Source organism: Perognathus longimembris, chromosome 18 (genome assembly GCF_023159225.1).
Source record: "Perognathus longimembris pacificus isolate PPM17 chromosome 18, ASM2315922v1, whole genome shotgun sequence".
NCBI classification, from domain to species: domain Eukaryota; kingdom Metazoa; phylum Chordata; class Mammalia; order Rodentia; family Heteromyidae; genus Perognathus; species Perognathus longimembris.
Genome location: NC_063178.1, coordinates 24,339,135 through 24,361,376, shown reverse-complemented (window position 1 = coordinate 24,361,376; position 22,242 = coordinate 24,339,135). Strand labels below are relative to the sequence as shown.

General features: G+C 39.3%; 1 protein-coding gene across 1 annotated transcript; it reads right to left on the bottom strand.

The window, feature by feature from the left end:
• Positions 1-1,382: 1,382 nt before the first annotated feature.
• Enkur (enkurin, TRPC channel interacting protein) lies at positions 1,383-21,710 on the bottom strand. The gene is made up of 5 exons (XM_048367703.1): positions 21,605-21,710; positions 8,623-8,768; positions 7,188-7,411; positions 5,992-6,138; positions 1,383-1,678 (listed from the first exon to the last, which is right to left on the bottom strand). The coding sequence occupies exons 1-5, from the start codon at positions 21,682-21,684 to the stop codon at positions 1,505-1,507; spliced, it is 771 nt and encodes a 256-aa protein (XP_048223660.1). The 5' UTR covers positions 21,685-21,710; the 3' UTR covers positions 1,383-1,504.
• Between the last annotated feature and the right edge of the window lie 532 nt (positions 21,711-22,242).

Genomic DNA, 22,242 nt, shown 5'->3' with positions numbered 1-22,242 from the left:
AGCAGAGGATTGTTATGTGTACAAGAACTGTCTTTCTATTATGGTTATTTAATAATACACTTGGGGTTTTCTATCGCAGCTGTTAGCGAACCCTAAATAGCAACCAACCATTCTGGACAAGTAAGGATTTATCATCTGTCATCCTTTGTATTTACCATGTGCTGTTTTTTATTTCTGCCTTAGGTTAATAAAGAATAAAGAAGGATGTTCATAAGGACTTGTAACAAAGAATTTCAAGTAACTGTTCACAAAGAATTATAAACATTTTCCATTTGCTAGAGTGAGCTTTGCAATGAGGCTCTCAAATCTGTTTATAAAAATGTTTGAAAAGGCTTGTCATTTTTCATGTGCTGTCTATATGTTAAAAATTATTTCAGGTAGTAGAAACAGTTGACAGTCCTCTGAAATGTGTTTCACAGGTTTGACTGAATTTCTGTAATTTAAAATTTCATAAAAGAAGCTTTTCTTGGATATAAATAATTTGCTTTTCAAGTTGAAGGCAGCTCTTCAAATATAAATCTATTGCTTAATTATGCAATCTCACAAAAAAGTAATCAAAGCATTCACAAGATAAATAGGATCAGATAGAAAAATTCGTGAAACCTTGATAGTGAATTATGGACAAAACAGAGTATAAAAGACTTCAAACTCGGTATGTCTGCTTCTTAAAGAAGGGAGCTATTCTTATCATTCTCCCCATGTTTTGTAAGTTGTCTTCTTAATTTTTCTTCCTCCCAATTACAAGCATGTTGTCATATCTAGTGTTATAGGTACCATTTGTAGTTGGGAATAACTACAAACAATACAGGCTACTTGAGAACGTATCATTTCCATTTGTGGAGTTCAGAAATAATAAGCAGGAAATACTTTAGAGAAATCAGAAGCATCTGCTCCTATTTTCAGGTTGGGGTACTTTACAATTTTAAAGCTGTGCTCTTTGTATCAGCCAGTAGTGTTAGAAACTTGAATCCTGAGTGCCAACTTCATTTCTGGTGGGCCCAGAAATTAATGGTCATAGAAAACAAGCACATGTTACTAATGGTACATACTGTAAATTGTTTAGAATATAGTTGCAGATTTCAGTACGTTCTTTATATGTGGGAAACACAAGTAAAGCAAAAACATATAGTAATTACAGCAAAATTTCTCTTGAATAAGTAAATCAATCTATTCCTCCTGGGTGAACAATATGTTTTATTTTCAACTGCAGTAACATTGACAATTACATATTAGGGTATTTCTCTGGAAGCATCTATTTTATATTATGTACTTGTTGATTACCTACGGTATACATTGTTTCTCAGTTAATTTTTTTATTGTCTTTTAAGTAGCTTCCCAAGGATTCAATTATCCTTTCTTAAGCATCTTAAGCATTTCTTAAGCATTTGGTTAGGACTATATCTATTCTCTTTCTGGTATTTTCCTATTTGAAAAACTTGAAAGTTTTGCTTGTTGATGGTCCATGCTATTTCCTGCATGACGTTGCTCCGCACTGAGTTGATGGCTACTTGTTAGCAATGTATATGATTTTGTGCTTCTCCAGGACACTGATGTCGTGTTCCAGCTGTCTCATCTCTTCCTCCAGCTTCTGCTTCCGAGTCTTCTTTGGGATGGAATCGATGAACACTGACAGCGACTGGAACTCCCTGTGCACCTCTTCCCAATTCTTTTTCAGCCCCTGAAAATGGTCAAGGAAATTGAAAAAAAAATTACAGATTGCACAAAGCAAAATAAATGGAAAAACCCTAAATAAATGATAGAGAAATGATGCTAGAACCAATAATGTAACAAGGTATAGAATACCGTAGAAAATAGCTTTTAAGAGGATATTTATGTTTATCAAAGACTTGGCCACAGTAACAGAAAAGACTGTAGAAAGGCCAAATCTTGTCTTCAGTTGTCTGCTTGGTCCCACAGAGAGTTTATTTATTCTGTTCTTAAGGTCACTGTACTTGTTTTTATCATCTAATACACATATGCAGAGTTAGAAGTATCATAGAACTAAGCTCACAGTAAATGCTTTGGCACAATCCAACCACTTGAGAATGGATACTCCCAAAATAAGAAGAAATATTGAACAGAAAACTATTTCCTATAAAATTTTTACTGTTTCATTAAAATTTGCTCCTTTATCCTCATTCTCCAACAGAGAAATCACATCAGAAAGCTTCATTCTGGCTTACATTGAGAGATTTCTTCCTGTGTTTGATATAATGGGATTGTAAAAAGTGCCCAAATTCAGATTTACAGCAGAAAATCTTTTATATATCCTTTCAAAATTTCAGAAAGAATGAATCTTCCTCCATACTGTCAAGGGATCTGTAAGTGCATTCTAGAATTTCCTGTAAGTGCATTCTAGAAATAATTGCAATGCCATGAAATATAACACATGTTAATTCAATAATGTAGTTAATGGTTTATAGTCTCAGGAATCAACACACTCAAAATTAGGGATCTCTCAGGAGCTATAAAGGTTAATTCTATCTAGTAACATATTTTAATCACAGTATTTCACTGACAGAATGGTCATAAACTGCTAATTGAATTCATACAATGACATTTTATGAATTAACACTTCTTGGTATTCATTGTGAGTCCCCAGGTCATTTTGTTTACACAACAGCAAGAGGAAGTGCAATTTTAAATGCTGCTGTGGAAACGTGGCCCTGAAAACCATGGTCATAACTTCAGGTAAAAGAGGATTATAAGTGTCTTGTGCAATAATGCCTCCACACTATGCCCTGCTAGTACAAATTCAGAACTATAGAAATTTCTTGGGGGCAATAAAATTCTGTTGATTTCCTCCCATTATAAGTCATTGTAGGACAGGATGCTATGTATAGAATTGACTTCTTGTTAAGTGAGATTGAATCAAAAATATGGAAAAGGGAAAAGACAGAAGGATAAAACCTCCAGGTGGAAATTTTAAAAAGAGGGATACAGGCCAGTGTAGCTTTTAATAGCATGTGAGATGTATTCCACAAAAGACCCCTCAAAAGAATTCTATGTCTCAGTCTTTCACTATGAAATGTGAAATATGTTTCCACAGAACTCCACTGTGGTGCCTACTGTAGAAAGGAAATGTATATATTTAGACACTTTCAAATATCAAAGGTTTTTCATAGCTACTTGGTGATATTACTGTGGCCACAGCAGCTAGGCTTTTTCCTTTGGATTTTTTTTTATAGAAAGGTGTACAGTAATGTTTGGATCAAAGTGAACAGTTTGGGATGGAAACTAAACATAACTAATATTTCATGTGATATTGAAGTTGCCTCCTTGCTGTTTTTGAGACATTTTTCTGGTTATGTTATCTTAAAACAGCTTTTATCCATTGCAGCAAGTGATTTCCCCTTATTTTTATTTCCTCTTTTCTCTCTCTCTCTCTCTCTCTTGCATTTTAATGATGAAGTAATACTGTTAGCTTTGAGGGAAAAAAAGCACAAGTAGGGAGAAGTAGGCATCTCATGACAAGTGCCTTCAGTTTCATGCTACCTTTTAGCCCATGATATCTCCAAACTTTCTCTCCTTGCCTTGCTCATTGCCTAGTGTTTGAGAGTTGAGACTGAGGGCTGTTCCCCTGGCTTCTCACTAAATTCAGCTAAAGAAGGTCCTGGTGGGAGGACGGCAAGGCTGGTGTGTTCCTCCATCCTCTCTCTCTCAACACTAAGTGGATACTACTCGATGCATTTATTTTTGCCTATGATGCCAGGCAAGTGGCACCTCCTTAAGGCTCCAGCTCTCACGAGGTTCAGATAACATTATATTTCCTGTCCTTGCCCTCCATGGTCAAGGTGGTGTTAGGTCTCTCCCTTGTCCTGAGTTCCGGGGTGACTCAGGGTTCCTTATTGGTTGGTTCCCTTATCCCTGTTTCACTTTGGCCAATACTGCTTTCAGGAATTCTCTTCATAGTCCTAGTTGAATGCTCCAAGCATTTCCTGCTGGAGCCCTGATATGCACACACCTTCCCTTCCTTTCTGCATCTGACTACAGGTATAAGGTAGTGGGGAAAACACTACCTGCAAATTGGTAAATGTGAATTTTAGTCCCTATTCACTGACCTGACAATGTAGTGACTTAGGGCAAGTGTAATGCACACTCAAAGTTCACTGAAAATAAAGACTGTATTTGTTTGGCACATTGCACTATCCGCCAGGTGGGTACAATGCCTGGAAAGTAGCAGCTGTTCAGCAAATGGATGAATGGCTGGATGTGCCGATGAGCTCACTCAGTATATCTGTGCTTTATACCCTCACCTGTAAAATGAGATATTCAGACTCATTAGACAGATGACCCCTTCTAAGTATAATGCAACTCTTATTTTTATGATGAATGGAGCAGGATTTGATTTACTGAGAGCATGCTGACATATTGTCACAGAACTCTATGCAACTTTTAACCAGGGTGGGAAGGGGGCTCACAGCTCATTGGTAATAGGGCTTTGTGACCTGAGCAGCTATACTCCCTGACTAGCAGAGCATCTGATGGAGGATTTAGTATTGTTTCATCAAATTATGCTGGAGTAGCCAGAGGAGGAATCTGAAGGGTGTCTATCCACTTTGCCATAAAATCACAGGCAGGATGAGCCAGTTAGTTAGGAGAGAAGTTCTTCGTATTTTGCTCTATTTTCCAGTAGTATTTAGGTATAAATTCTGGCTTTTGCAGAGGCATGTACTTTCCAAAAATAAAAGAATCAAACTAGAAAGAAATAATGAGCCAAAGGTCATTACTGGTGTGTAAATTTCCCATTTTCAATGTCTGCCAGTCTCCCTGCCTTCCTTTCTCCTTCCTAGCACTGTGAACCTGTGAAGTTATATGAACTTCCCAGCACATTGAACCTCTGTGTCTATGCTGGGTACTGAGCTAGGTACAAGGATGCTATTTATTGTTAACAAAGAGATGGTTGCCTAAAGTCACTCCTACTGCCTGGGACACCCTCTTACTCTGTACTTTGAGACTCAACTAAAGATTTATATCTTTCAGTGACAACTATGGTCCTAGGATCTTATTACATTTGTGACCCATGCATTTGTGCAGGCGCACACACACACACACACGCACACACACACACGCACACACACGCCCCTTCATATCCATACGTCTTTCAGCAATTAAACTGTAACTTCCATCTCTACAGCATAAATTTTCTCTTAGGATTTTTAAAGTATCTTCAAGATTTAGCAAGATATTGTGTGAAAAACAGGTATCTAATAAATATGGATGACATAAACTATGATGACAAAGATAAAATGTTAAGCATTTGCAATAGTGTTTAAATCTATTTTTCAACAGCAATAGAGTAAAATGAGCTTTTCCTGTTTTCATGAGGTCAGTAAAATGGTTTTGTAAAAAAGTTCAAAACAATAAAAAAAAAAATAGACCTATTTTACCTCTAAGGAGACGGCAGCAAAGTACAAGTAGGGACTTAGTAGTGAACACCTTCTACAAACGATTGTAGCAGCCTGGCTCCTGTAATTCCACATTTCAAATGCACCAGATTTAAAAAACTGCACATTTAAAATAGAATGCAAGTATATCATTGCATCTCTTATTTAAAGTAAAGAAAACTTTTGTAAAATAAGAACACCTGGTTATTTATTAATTTAGATAGTTGCATTATAGGAAAGGAAATAGTTTTGAGCTGGCTTCAATTATTCTAGAGCTCCATCTAGTGAAAAATATCTAGCTTATGAGTATTGTTTTTTAAAAAAATAAACTCAGGTACATGAAAATAAAAATTTATTTATTATAGGGAAATGGAGACTTCTTTACAACAGAAAGACACCAAGTTGGAAATAAAATATTCTTCCATAAATCCCTACTTTTCAGTTCTTCTGCTCTTCCCAAAGTATTTCAGCTTTGCTGAATGTGGTTTTTCACTATAGCCCAAAGAGATTGCTGGCTTTCAGGGGGGACGGTCAATTGGAAAGAAATTTTCTTTCACAGGTGTTCCAGAGAGTTGCCTATGAGTACAAGCCACTAAACGCTTACCTGAAGAACTGCCTCCCTTTCTTCATCTGATAGTCTCCTCATAGCTGCCTTCCTCAGGTTCTCCTGGACATAATTATCATACTCTTCTTGGGCTTTCTTTACATCCTCATTTCGTTTACATATGTATTCAGGTGTAACGCCATAATCCTGAAAGGATATTCCAGAAAAGAAATAAATATCCTTATTCTATTCTTAAATATATGCACATAGCAGTTAATGACTGACAAAAATTTTTACAGACTTCTAGACTTTGTTCAAAACAGTGAAAATTAACAAAAGGAAGTGATTCTCTCACTCCTAGTGAAGAGGAGTTGATTTTGGTCTTCTAAAATGGAGTCATTCCTGTGGTCATGTTTTCTTCTGGAGAATGTCTCCAATGCCTGTGCTTGTGACTCATGACCAGGCCCTTACTATACCCTTAAGGCTTAGCTTTTCTTTTTAATATTTTATGTACTTCAGCTTTTACCTTGAGATCTTTTGAATACCTCTGATTTCTCTTAGTCTTGTTAAACAAAAGAAGATAAATGTCTATATGGACATATATATATATATATATATATATATATATATATATATATATATATATATATATATGAATGATACCAAGCACACGTTACTTTGAAGAGAAAATGGACTTGGGACCCTGAGATGGTTCTTGTATCCACAGATATTAGTCACAAATACTCTGTTGTTCTCCTTCTGGACCCTTGGAGGGACAATGCTTGTCTCTCCCCTTGAAGTAAGATGCAGTGAGGTGACCTGATTTGTCCATGCGAATGGAAGAATCACTTCTAGAAGTCTTAAGAACTGGTGAATGACTTGCCAGATTTCTCTTCTATTTGGCCTAGTGACAAGCAATGCTTTGGGGTTTTGTTAATCCTGGCTATCTGGAGCCATTTTTACCTCACCCCAAATTAGTATCTTTTGGGAGATGGTTGTTATAATTATTAAATCTAATGATAATTGAAATGGAGGAAAACAAGGATAATGTCTGTTTACTGAACTCCACAGTATTGCTCATTACAAGCACTCTGTCATTTTGTTATACTGGATTTGCACCAAATACAGACTGAGAAACAGAGTGGGCATTCTAGATCCTTTGTCCAGTGACAGCATGTTAATGATAATATAGACAGTTGCTGAGAACACCGTATCTAAACTAGTCGAGTCTCAAGTCACTTGTTAATGCAGGCTACCTTTTTATTGATGTACTTTGGAAGTAGGCCTGAGGTTTCCAGGTCATGCTTGTCTCCGGTTCTTCGGTCAACATAAATTGGCTTAGGCTTTTTAGCCACGCCCATTATGACATCAGCTGCATTTGTGTTTATAAAGTTTTTTCCACTCTGTATTCCCATGATTGGGTGATCAGTTCTCAAGGGCACAGCAGGCTTTCTTGATTCAGTCCAACTAAACTTCTTTTCTGTGAAATGTAACTTTTTTTCATTAATAAGCATTGCTGGCAATATCCAGATATTTACCATAGTTATTTGTGTTGTATTAGTAATATATGTCAATACTTAAGGCAAAAGTTTATGCTTATCCCTATATGTATTGAGGTGTATTCATTACATATGTTCAGCTTTTTATAGCCATACTTCAGAATAGTAGCTTGAAAAGAAAGAAGTAATCAAGATGAAATAAACAAGTATCATTTAATACATTTATTTACTGAAACAGTAAAAAAAGGTCTAAGATGGTTAAACATCCTAAATGATGTGCTAGTTCAATAGATTTTTACTGGATATTATGGAAACAGTTTCTTACAAAAAATACAATAAATGTCCAGCTTTCCTGATTAAGTTTATATAAGAACACTAAAACACTTTTTAGTGTTTTACTTTTACTCTTTTGAGTACTATCAATGTTACCAATGATTTCTTCTTCAGAGGAAAACTCCTATAAAACCACTAAGTAAACAAATCATACTTTAATCATACTCAAAAGTGAAGAATCTCTGGTTCATGCTATAATCCCAGCTACACAGGAGGCTAAGATCTGAGGATCCTGACACAAAGCCAGCCTAGTTAGACAAACTGCAGAGACTCTTATCTCCAACTAACCAACATAAAGCCAGACAGGAGGTGTGCCTTAAGTGGTAGAATGCCAGCCTTGGATAGAAAAGCCAAGGTAGAGCATGAGGTCAAGTTCAAGCCCCAATATTGGCACAAAAAGTCTTTCCTTCTTTTTCTACGATCTTCTCTACTTGTATCGTCTTCTAGTCATGCAAATTTCATTTTATAGGAGGTAAGGCTATCACCTGTGCATATTTAATATTTATTGACAATGGAACAATTCTAATTAAATCATCTACTAATTCTTCTCACAGTAAGAAGAAAGAGCAGCTGAGTGCTAGCTACTCAGGAGGCTCATATGTGAAGAGCATGGTTTGAAGCCAGCCAGGACAAAAAAATCTGTGAGACTTTTATTTCTAATAAACTACCCCCCCCCAAAAAAAATGTGGGAAGTGGAGCTGGGGCTCAAGTCAAGGAGAACTAGCCTTGATGAAAAAGCTCAGGGACAGGACCCAGGTCCTGAGGTCAAGCCCCAGGACTGGCATTAAAAGGAGGAGGAGGAGGAAAAGGAAGAAGAGGAAGAAAGGAGGCGGAGGAGAAGGAGAAGCAAAAAACCTACTAGGTGGTAGAGGTTTGTCGCTTGAATGTTTCCTTAGGAAATGCTTTGGAGAAGGCACTTCAAGTTTTGCAGGTCCCATAGTTTTCATTGTACCTTTAGATTTTCTCATGTCATCTTTTATAATTTCCTTAAAAACTGATTTGTACCTGAAATTAAATTGAAAAAGTTGTGACCTTTACATTTCTAGTAAAAAATATTTAAAGTTTAAAAACATATGTATATATGTACACACACAGACACACACACACATTCATATGGAGAAGAATGAATGGCCATAAAGCATAATGATATGAACCCTGGCCAAGCGTAGAACATCTGGATGGATGCTCTGGACCAATTAAGAAACGCCCGAGCAAAGGTGGGCATTGTGTTTCCTTATTATCTCTGAACATCAGGAGCATGGTTGTGATGTGATCTCTCTCATCTCTGATATTAGTCATTTGTGTCTTCTTCTTGTCTCCTCCATTGCTTCGCCATCTTGTAAAAAGTTTATTAATTTTGTTAGTTTTTATTTAAAAAGAAACAGAATCTCATTGATTTTCTCTAATGAACACACATTTTCCATTTCAAAGATCTTTATTACTGATATTAGCTGTTCTCATTTGGGGTTTACTTTTCTTGCCTTTTTCAAAATTTTTTAAGGTTGGGTTAGGAAGATGGTGCCGCCACAGTAGGGAGGCACCCCAACTCGCTCCAACTGAATAGCGAGCTGGGAACTCCAGCACCCAACACCCCATCAAGAACCCAGCAAAACCAACAGCCAGAAGCAGTGGAGAAACGCAGGAAAACAAAAAGGAGCAAAAAAGAAGAGCTGAAAACCTACACGGAGCCGGAGAATCTCCGGGGCACCCTCCCCCCACCAGCCGACCCTGCCTGAACAGAGCCAGGCTGGGAAAAGGGGACCCGGCGATGGGCAGACCCACTGCCGAAAACTCACACCGGGAGCGCAGAGTCCAGACAGCAGGACTCCACGGACACCAGGGAGAATGTGGACCAAGACATACGGCCACGGTGGCAACGGGAAGTTCACGTCCACACCGGGAACGGGCTTAAGCGGCTGGGGAACCCAGCAGTGCAGGAGGGGAGAGCCGGGGATGCCACCACGACCTTTCGCCACACCACAGAACTCCACCCCCGAAGGACCAACGGCAGCGTGGGACACACACACAATCCAGGACTAGTGAGTCCCCCATTACCCCTGCCCCCAACGGGAGACCAGCGATCAGAGACCCAAGCCCTACAAAGAAGCTAGATTTCCCTCCCTCCCCTTCCCCATCCCGAGGGAACAAAGTACCCCCAAATCAGGCGGAAGCTCCCATCAGGCACTGGGAAGTCACAGGAGTTTAGTGGGGGAAGGGCAGAGCAGCCCCAAGGCGGCACAGGAGACTGAACTGGCCGCACTGGCCCCGCCCCCTTCCCAACAGGGGCCGGGGGATGGCAAGCAGTGCAAGCCCCACCGAAGCGCCTGGACCTCGCGGACTTTTACAACTAAAATCACAGGTGCTGGTGGGCAATACCAGCACAGCAGGGACACCTGGGACTGATCACGTCCCCCCCTCGCAGCGGAGGCGAGGTCTGAGGGCGCTAATCTGCACCCGGACAGTTGATCCCACTGGGCCCCACGCATACCTCCCCCCACAACGGACTCACGGGAGGGCGCAAGCACAACCCAACAACCTGTGGCTCGCTCTGGTAGGCGTACCCCGCAGAGAAAGACACAGAACCTACCAGCCCCCAAGTGCAGGGAGAGTGACCACCTCAGCAACAACCGAGAAGGTCACGCTCTCCCATTGGGAAGCAAGGTGCAACAGCCAAACCCAAACCCAGAGCCAGGACACCAGGACACAAGGCTCCCACTGATGGACCAGCACAAAGCCAAACCAGGGAAGCCACCCACAGATCTCCAGATGCAAAAATCACAAAGAAATATAACACAGTTCATCAAAGGGCAAGCCAACTCGCCAGCTCCAAAAAGCAGCACGACTGAAGAGGAGATGGAGAATAAAAAAGCAACTGAGGCCATGTTAACAGAAATGATGGAAAGCATCAGAAACAAAATCAGAAAACAATTCCGGGAGTTTAGAGTGGAAGTCTTGAAGGACATCCAGGAAGCCAAGAAAGAAATGGAAGCAAAAATGGACACAATGCAAACCTCTGTTAAAGAAGACCTTAACATACTGAGAAGAGAAATGCATGAAAAAATAGATTTAAAATACAACTCTTTTTAAAAAAATTTTTATTATCAAACTGATGTACAGAGAGGTTACAGTTTCATATGTTAGGCATTGGATACATTTCTTGTACTGTTTGTTACCTTGTCCCTCATACCCCCCCTCCTTCCTCCCCCTTTCCCTTTCCCCCCATGAGGTGTTCAGTTCACTTTCACCAAACAGTTTTGCAAGTATTGCTTTTGTAGTTGTTTGTCTTTTTTTACCCTGTGTCTCTCAATTTTGGTATTCCCTTTCAATTTCCTACTTCTAATATCAGTATACATGGTTTCCAATATACTCAGATAAGATTACAGAGATAGTGTAGGTACAACCACTGGAAGGTGATACAAGAACATCATCAATAATAGAAGCTACAGATACAGATGGGATGTTGAAAGTAGTTACAACTGTGATATAACAATCGTTTCCATAACATGGAGTTCATTTCACTTAGCATCATCTTATGTGTTCATAAGGGTATAGCTATTGGGCTCTTGTGATGCTCTGCTGTGACTTGCCTAAACCTGTACTAATTATTCCCAATAAAGAAGACCATAGAGTCCATGTTTCTTTGGGTCTGGCTCACTTCACTTAGTATATTTTTTCCAAGTCCTTCCACTTCCTTATAAATGGGGCAATGTCATTCTTTCTGATAGAGGCATAAAATTCCATTGTGTATATGTACCACATTTTCCTGATCCATTTGTCTACTGAGGGGCATCTGGGTTGGTTCCAGATTCTCGCTATGACAAATTGTGCTGCGATGAACATTGTTGTGCTGGTGGCATTACTGTGATTTTGTTTGTGGTCTTTTGGATAGATACCCAAAAGTGGGGCTGCTGGGTCATAGGGGAGTTCTATATTTAGCCTTCTGAGGAATCTCCATACTGCTTGCCAGAGTGGCTGAATCAGTTTGTTTACATTCCCACCAACAATGAAGTAGGGTTCCCTTTTGGCCACATCCCCTCAAACAATTGTTATTGTTAGTTTTCTTTTTTTTTTTTTTTTTTGGCCAGTCCTGGGCCTTGGACTCAGGGCCTGAGCACTGTCCCTGGCTTCTTCCCGCTCAAGGCTAGCACTCTGCCACTTGAGCCACAGCGCCGCTTCTGGCCGTTTTCTGTATATGTGGTGCTGGGGAATCGAACCTAGGGCCTCGTGTATCCGAGGCAGGCACTCTTGCCACTAGGCTATATCCCCAGCCCCGTTAGTTTTCTTGATATATGACATTCTTACTGGGGTGAGATGGAATCTCAATGTTGTTTTGATTTGCATTTCTTTTATGGCCAGTGATGTAGAGCACTTTTTCATATGTCTCTTGGCCATTCTCATTTCCTCATCAGGGAAGTCTCTTTGTAAGTCTTTAGCCCACTTGATGAGGGTAAAATACAACTCTTTAAAGGAAGAAATTTCCACAATCAGAGCTGATCTGACAACCATAAATAGCTCTCTGTCATCCATAAACTCTGCAATTGAATCCGTAGGACAAAGAATTGACCATATGGAATCCAGAATCTCTCGCTTGGACGATGAAGCAGCTGACAACAACCAGAAAATTACCACACTCCAAGAAACAGTGAAGCTTCAGGGCAGACTAATCCAGGAACTAATGGACAAAGACAAGATATATAATCTGTGCATAATTGGAATAGAAGAAGGAGCCGAAAACCAGAGCAGAGGGCTTCACCATATTTTCAATAAAGTTATTGCAGAAAACTTCCCTAATCTCACAAGGGACCCCATCCAGGTAACCGAAGCCTATAGGACACCTGGCAGGCCAGACCCCAGAAAAGCCACCCCAAGGCACATAATATTCAAGACTTCAGATCTCAAGAATAAAGAGCAAATTCTAAATGCAGCCAAAGTGAAGAAAGAAATTTTCTACAATGGGAAGAGGATCCGAATAACAGCAGACCTCTCCACACAAACCTACCAAGCGTGAAGTGAGTGGAAGAACACCATCCAAGTACTACAGGCAAACAATATGCAACCCAGCATTAAATATCCAGCGAAATTGGAGTTCACATTCGAAGGGAAAACCAGATTTTTCCATAGCAAAGAGGATCTAAAGGAGTATGTGAATAAAAAACCAGCCCTACAGCGAATTCTAAGAGGAGAATCCCACCCAACAGAGAGTTGTACAAGACACACAGACAGAAACAGATAGAAACTACAATAGCCAGTGCCCAACAGAAAGAGCAGCTCACCAAAGACAAGAAAAGAAAAAAAAAAAAAAAGAGGAAAAAACAGCCCAACAAGAAAATGGAAGGAGAAAAAACACTCTTATCCTTAATCTGTTTGGATATAAATGGTATATACTCTCTGATAAAGAGGAGCAGACTGGCAGAATGGATCAGCAAACAAAAAGTTGGCATCTGTTGTCTACAAGAGACTCACCTTACAGCAAGGGACAAAAACAGGCTCCGAATGAAAGGATGGAGCAAGATCTTCCAAGCAAACGCACCTACCAAAACGGCAGGTGTAGCCATTCTGATCTCAGACAAGCTGGACTTTTCATTAAAATCAACTCAAAAAGACAAAGAAGGACACGACATTTTAATACAAGGAAAAATCCAAAATCAAGACATCACGGTGATAAATGTATACTCACCGAACAAAAGAGGCCCTACATATGTCAAGCAAATTCTCACAGAACAAGATAGACCCAAACACAATCATAGTGGGTGACTTTAATACCCCACTCTCTCCAAGAGACAGATCCAACACCCAGAGGATCAGCAAGGGAGCTGAGGACCTAAGTAACACCATATCCCAAATGGATCTGACAGATCTATACACAATCTTCCACCCTACAGAGACCCAATACACCTTCTTTTCAGCAGCCCATGGATCATACTCCAAAATAGACCATGTCATAGCCCACACAAAGAACCTCAGCAAATACAAAAGTATTGATGTCATCCCATTATTATTATATCTGATTACAGTGGATTAAAGGTAACCCTCAATAACAATGGTTACCACAGAGGCTATACACATTCTTGGAGGCTAAACCCCACACTGTTATCCAACACTTGGGCCACAGACCAAATTAAAGATGAAATCAACGAATTCATAAGCCACAATGACAATGAAAATACATCACAAATAAACCTATGGGACACAGCTAAGGCAGTACTGAGGGGAAAGATCATTGCCCTCAGCACTCACATTAAAAGAATGGAAGCAGAGCAGGTGAATAACCTCACGATGAAACTAAAACAACTAGAGAAACAAGAAATGACAGAATCTAAAACGACTAGGAGGAGAGGGATCACAAAGATTAAAGAAGAGATAAATCTGATTGAAAATAGAAAAACCATTCAACAAATAAGTAAGACTAAAAGCTGGTTCTTTGAGAAAATAAATAAAATTGACAGACCCCTCGCAAGACTTACAAAAAAAAGAAGAGAAGAGAAGAGACTCATATACGTAAAATCAGGGACTCCACCGGAAAAATTACAACAAGTACACACGATATTCAAACAATCATAAGGAGCTATTTCCAGAACTTCTACTCAGTAAAAAACAATAACATTACAGAAATGGATCAATTCTTAGAGAAGTATAAACTGCCCGAACTGAACCAAGAAGAAATAAATCAACTAAATAAACCAATAACTTACAGTGAGATACAGGAGGTAATCAAGAACCTCCCTACTAAGAAAAGCCCAGGCCCAGATGGATTCACCAACGAATTCTACAAAACCTTTAGTGAGGAGCTAATACCAAAACTCCTCAAACTCTTCAGCAAAATAGAAACAGAGGGAGAAATCCCAAACTCATTCTACGAAGCTAATATCATACTCATTCCCAAACCAGGCAAAGACCCAACAAAAAAAGAGAACTACAGACCAATATCATTAATGAACACAGACGCAAAGCTCCTCAATAAAATATTAGCTAACAGGATCCAGAAACTGATCAAGAAAATTATACATCATGACCAAGTAGGCTTCATCCCACAGTCACAAGGATGGTTCAACATCCATAAGTCAATCAATGTAATTCACCACATAAACAGAACTAAAATCAAGAATCACATTGTTATCTTAGCTGATGCCCAAAAAGCCTTTGACAAAATACAACATCCATACTTATTAAAAGCTTTGGAGAGAACAGGAATAGATGGAACATTCCTCAAAACAATAAAAGCTATATACAAGAGACCAACTGCTAACATCATATTAAACGGAGAGAAACTTAACTCATTCCCCCTAAACTCAGGAACAAGACAAGGATGCCCACTCTCCCCACTTCTTTTCAACATAGTGCTGGAATCCCTAGCCATAGCAATAAGGCAAGAGGAGGACATCAAAGGGATCCACATTGGCAAGGAAGAAATCAAGTTATCCCTGTTCGCAGACAACATGATCTTATATCTGAAGGACCCAAAAATCTCAGTCCCCAAACTCCTACACCTAAAAAACCAATTTGGCAAAGTAGCAGGATACAAAATTAATCCACAAAAGTCAGCAGCTTTTCTGTACACCAGCAATGTACAAGCAGAAAAGGAAATTATGGAAACAAATCCATTTACAGTAGCCAAAAAAAAAATAAAGTACCTAGGGATCAACTTAACCAAGGACGTGACGGACCTGTTTAATGAAAACTATAAAAATCTAATAAGGGAAATCAAGGAAGACACAAGGAGATGGAAAGACCTCCCATGCTCATGGGTAGGCAGAATCAATATAGTGAAAATGGCCATATTGCTCAAATTGTTATACAAATTCAATGCAATCCCCATCAAAATCCCAGTCACATTCTTCACTGAAATAGAGAAAGCAATCCATAAATTCATATGGAACAGCTAAAGACCTAGAATAGCCAAAGCAATTCTAGGCAAAAAAAGCAGTGCAGGAGGTATCACAATACCAGACTTCAAGATCTACTACAGGGCCATCATAACAAAAACAGCCTGGTATTGGTATAAAAACAGATCGGAAGACCAATGGATTAGAATTGAAGATCCAGAAATAAAACCGCACTCTTACAGTCAGCTGATATTCTACAAAGGAGCTAAAGACATACAATGGAATAAACATAGCCTCTTCAACTACTGGTGCTGGGAGAACTGGGCAGCCATATGCAGAAAACTCAAAGTAGACCCAAGCCTATCACCATGCACCAAGATCAACTCAAAATGGATCAAGGACCTCAATATCAGACCTGAATCCTTGAAACTACTGAAGGTCAGAGTAGGAAAGACGCTAGAACTTATAGACACAGGAAGGAACTTCCTGAATATAGTCCCAGGGGCACAACAAATAGGGGAGACACTTGACAAATGGGACTACTACAAATTAAAGTTTCTGCACAGCTAAGGACATAGCCACCAAAACAGAAAGACAGCCAACCATATGGGAAAGGATCTTTATCAGCACAGCAACAGACAAAGGCCTAATACCTGTCATCTACAGAGAACTCAAAAAACTAAGCCCCTCCAAGCCCAATAAACCAATTAGGAAATGGGCAAAGGAGCTAAAGAGAGACTTCACAAGAGAAGAAATAAAAATGGCAAAGAAACATATGAGGAAATGTTCAACATCTCTGGTAGTAAAGGAAATGCAAATAAAAACAACCCTGAGATACCACCTCACCCCAGTTAGAATGGCCTATACTCTGAACTCAGGCTACAACAAATGCTGGAAGGGGTGCGGGGAAAGAGGAACCCTTCTCTATTGTTGGTGGGAGTACAAATTAGTACAACCACTTTGGAGAACAGTACGGAGGTTTCTCAAAAAGCTCAATATAGACCTACCCTATGACCCAGCCATACCACTCCTAGGCATCTATCCTAAACAGCAAGTCCCAAGATATCAAAAAGACATTTGTACTTCCATGTTTATCGCGGCACAATTCACAATAGCCAAAATATGGAAACAACCCAGATGCCCCTCCACAGATGAATGGATCCAAAAAATATGGTACCTATCTACAATAGAATACTACATAGCGATTAGGAATGGTGAAATACTGTTATTCGCAGGGAAATGGTCAGAACTTGAACAAATAATGCTGAGTGAGACAAGCCTAGAACACAGAAAACAAAGGGGCATGATCTCACTGATATATGACTGTTAAGAAAGGGAGACGGAGAGACAGTAGAGACCAGGTCTGTGAAACTAAAAACTGCTTGTCAAATAGTATTTCCCACAGGATTGGGGCAGCGACCCAACAGTATGTAACTAAAACCAAACAACTACTCAACATATAAAGGTCAAAAATTGACCTCTTAGTGGAATACAATAGCTCAAAAGCTATGTATGTACGTTCATATAAGACTACTGTCTTATATTGTCTAATATCGACATTACATTTAAAGCTCTAGGCGAATTTTCTTGGGTCGGGCCACGTGGCTACTGTATATGTTCTTGATACATTGTATATTGTATACATGTCTACCTGACCTAGAGAAGAGAAAGAAAAACAGGGCATACGATTTCACAAGAAATGTACACACTGCCCTACTACGTAACTGTACCCTTTTTGCACACCTTGTCAAAAAAATTTGTGTTCAATCAATCAATAAATTTTAAAAATTTCTTAAGGTTAAACTATAGGTACTTAATTCTAAACCTTTATACTTTTCAAATAGGAGTGCTTAAAGCTATAATATTCCCTCTAATCATGGCTTTAGTGATATTCCACAAATTTTCATCTCCCATGTTTCATTGTCATTCAGGCCTAATACTTTTATACTTATTAAATATCTTCTTTAGCTTAGAAGACAGGTTTAGTTACATTTGCTTAGTTTTCATATATTTAGACTTCCCAGATCTCAGCCTCCTAAATAGCTAGGATAACAGGTGTGAGCCACCAGTGCCCAAATTGATTCTAGTTGGTTTTTTTTTTTTTTTTTTGTGGTTAGAGGATACAATTTGTGTCATTTAAAAATATTTTTAATATTTTTTTTCAGGGCAAACTATGGTCTAGCTTGGTCAGTGATTGGTATACATTTGAAAGTTTATTCTGCTGCTCATCGATAGAATGTCTTAAAACAGTAAGTAGATCAAACTGACTAAGAATGTGCCAGTCTTTGGACTTGAACTCAGGGCTTGGGCATTGTCTTTGAGCTATTTTTGCTCAAGGCATGAACTCTCCCATTTAAGCCATTTCTGGCTTTTTTTTGGTGGTAGTTTATCAGAGATAAGAGTCCCACAGACTTTCCTGCCCAGGCTGCCTTCAAAACATCCTCAGATCTTAGCTTCCTGAGTAGCTAGGATTACGGGTGTGAGCCACCAGCATCCAGCTAGGAATCTATATTTTTATTGATTTTTCTACCTATCAGTACATGTGGGCTAGAAATAACATTGTGAAAGTTAAACTGTCATCTTCAATAAGTCTAAAAATATATTTGGCACATTGTAAATGTTAATATTTTGAAATCAGTAGTATTAATTAATAATATTTTTGCTTACAGTTATTGATGGATATTCATCTTGATCAATATTAAAAATAAAACTAACCCTTTAATTTACTCATACCCTAGAAGCCACAGACTTTGTGAAAATTGGAGTCATGATCAAAATGATTAATATAATATCCACACAGACAGACTGACATACTTCCTGGCTTCTACGAATAACCATGAATATCACAATATGCCATTAAGATATAAAACCTTGTTCTGTGATTGAATAGCCTTCTAAAAACTGTTCCCTTACCTACAGATTTTCCTGGCAATGGATTATAAGGAATAATGTTGGCATATTTTCTTTTCTCAACATTTTGACAGACTGGTATGGTAATGCCTCTTACTACATGTGAGATTGTCTACTAAAATTAAAGAGTGACTCCTTTCTCAAATGAAAAAATATTAAGCCAGATAAAATATCTATCCCTTGCTGAGAAACACACACTGGCTACCTTTCCCTTCATCCATACAACTGGAAGTGAAAATCACCTTTTGAAATATCCCTTCCAATGCGTAATTTTCCTGACCATCAATTCTTCTACATGACTCAAGTTGTTCTAGTAGTAAATTATACATTGCCCATTGTGGAACTACGTGTTAGGATTTTGAGTCTTCTGTATAAACTGTGTGGTTTAAGTCAAAGTGTGTGTGTGTGTGTGTGTGTGTGTGTGTGTGTGTGTTTGTGTGTGTATGATACTCATGAGAAGAGTACTTGACTAAAAGTAATACAAGAAATGAAGAATTATAGCTTCTAACACTAGTCATAAAACTCTGTTTCTGAGACCACATATTTTAGTAGTGATACTTTTGGTATAAAATACACGTTTGGGACTATTCTTGATTTTCTCTGAATAGAAGTTTTTGAAGAAGTTTCTGCTTTCTGTGATTGAATTCTTGCCTATAACTAGTCAGCAAAATAAAAAAAAGGGCAAGAAACTCAGGATAAAAATGATTAGGTCATCTAAGAATTTATAACAGTTAAGACATAGATTGTTCATGTGGTCCAGACCTTACACAAGGAAATGTCATAAAAACTTCAGTCTACAGAAATAATAGACAGTAAATAAATGGAAAGTTGTAACAGAGAGAATATGAAGCACACACCCAAGTAAAATTCTGACTACATGCTATAACTAACCATAATGAAAAACAGAAAGACATGTAAAACAAACTAATAAGAGTTTAAGGCATTTTCCCAAAGTGGACACCCAGAAATGCTATGATGGTAGGCCTGATGTCAGTGTCCGCAAGAGTTATAGAAAAAGTTTAATTAAGTTTCTGGACAAGCAATTATGTAGAGCCTATCTGAAGTTTCAGATCACAACAATTGGATATTAATTTTTAAAAATAAGGTTAGACTCACAAATTGAGAAGGTATTCTAGGCAAAATCATTTTTTATCTTGATGCTAGTAAAGCCTCTTACTAAATACTTGCAGATGAGATAGAGAAATATGAGATGATTAATAGGTTTATGTGGATAATTAAAGACACAAAAAGGTATTGTCAGCCTTGACAGAGGTGCCTAGTAGCCCAGTGAAGTGCAAAGTACTTGCCTTGTTCAGTGACAGATGGAGATATAAATTAGATTTGCAAATGACACAAAGCTGAAAAGAATGATTAATAGAGTGGAGAAGTGACTCATAATCCAAAGCTATCTCTATGAATTAATGATAAGCTGAAATTAACAAAAAGAACCAGTGACATAATGAGAGGATAGAAGAGATCAAGTTAGAACGTAAGATTCTTGTAACCCGTGCAGGAATTTCAATGTGGGCAAACAGTGGGACACTACTGTCAAATGCAAATGAAATCTTAGGCAATTTAGATAAAAAGTATTAAGCCAAATAGTAAACAATGAAGATTGCAGTTTCATGCGTTATCTGCAATACTGTCTTAAACAACAAAGGAAAAAGAAATGATTGGAGATATTAAATGACAACCATCAACAGAAAGGTGAAGGAGTTAGTGAAAACTGTGTTGTGGATGAGCTCAGTGGTAGCAAAGTTCTCATTTAATACCTGAATCCCTCGTTAGAGTTTTTAATAATATATTTCTTTGTGACTAATCAACATTTTAATGTCTATATTGCACAGCCACAAGAAGACTGAACTCTGGGGCATGGAAGATCAATCACAGTGCTGTCATTGGTCAAATCTTACCAGGGCTGCAAAGCTCTGGTGAACTTCATTGAAACTCAGTTTATAGCTCAGTGATATAAATGTACCTGTAACTTTAAACATTTCTTGCTTATGATTAATAAGAAGACTGAGTCAGGACAACATTAAACATTTCTTGTTTATGATTAATTCTTCCTATTAATGAGAAGACTGAGTCAGGACAAGTTTGTGTCACTGTAGTGAGAGACAAGTGGTTAAATCTCTATCTCTTTATCTCTGTCTGTCTGTCTATATTCATTCATATCTTGTTGAAAACTCTCACCATTGTGGCTGACAGACACCACTCTGGCCAAAAAGGTTCTTTGTTAAGCTTTCTGTCCCCTCTCATCCTAAGTAATTTTTCTATTTTCTTTTTTGCTTTATTCAGAATAAAAATAAGGAGTTTATGCAACTACTACTGCATCTCCAAGAGTAGAAACTGGATGCCAAACGAATATTGTTCTTATAATAATAATATTTTTGGAATCACAGAGAAAGCTTTTTAATTTACCAATGACAGAATGCCTATTTGCTACTCTCTTAACTTTAAGTTCAGCATTCAGTTGAAAATGGTACCAGTGTAACACGGGGGGGGGGGGGTGGACTTTATTTGATAGATTGTTTGCCCTGTAAACAGGCAGCTATTTACATTCCCCATTCCAATGCTGAAAAGCTCACAGAACTATAACATCGCTATTGCTCTGGTTAAAATGAGATAGACTTAAAATGGAAGTTGTGCCCAATTGTTGCTTTCATTATCCCATGTAATGATTAATAAAAATAACTGTTCTCTAGATTTGAAAGAAACCTTAGGCATTGTCTATTCCACTACATTTCTTTTATATACCCGAAAGCAAACGAAAATTCATTCAAGACCTCCCAAACAACTAGCTATAGGGCCTTTTAGTAGTTTTGACCTACATTAGGGAAAGTTAAGGGGAAACCTTTCCAGTCCTGGGAGGAGAGAGATGTTTGTCCAGTAGATACCTTCTGTTCTCCCCATAAAGTTTAAATAATACTAAGTACCACCTACCCAAGGTAGCTTACTTTGTAGTTACCTAATACCTTGAGGATACTAGATGTCCTGAGGCAGAGAAGCAATTGTCTTAATGCAGTTTATTTTTTATTTAAGATTCTCGGATACGCCTGTGGAGTCTGTCCCCGGTCCCGTCTGCAGGGGTGCGCCCGGCGTACCTACCGCGGGGGCTGCGGCGGCTCCTTCCCCGCGCGGGGGATGAGGTTGTAGATGCTCTCCGAGGGGCACCTGGGGTGCTCCATGCTCAGCCGACCGACTCCGCGGCTTCCTTCCCTACGCCCGTCGCTCGGCCCCTTCCCCTTCCTCGCTTGGCCCGAGACCTCCCTCCCGGATCAGCCCTCCAGCGCGGGGAAGACACCTGCACTTCCTCCCGCGACTGGACCGCCTGGTTGCCGTGGAAACAGTTGCTAGGCAACGGGAAGCGGAAGCCCGCCCAGCAAACCAGGCCCCTCCTTTTTTAAATTTTTCCTCTTGCAACATCTTCTCTGGCCTCTAAGGCTTTGGGGAGCGGGGGGAAACGAGAAGAAAACAATGTCCCCGAATCCATCTTGCTTTTTTTTCTGCGTGTTTGGGGAGAACGGTAAAACTGAGACTACACTCGGAAGCGCCGTTGGTGCGCAGGCGTCACACAATAAGACTAGTGCGCACGCGCCAAGTGCCGCAAGGGGCGGAGCGAGCGGCAAGACGGCGCGGGAAGCCAGCCGGAGCGGAGAGGCGGACTGGGAAGAAGAGGGGCCTCAGGGCCTGGGGGCGGAGCTCGGGGGAGTCACGTGCCCAGGGCGTGGCTGTGGAGCGCGGAC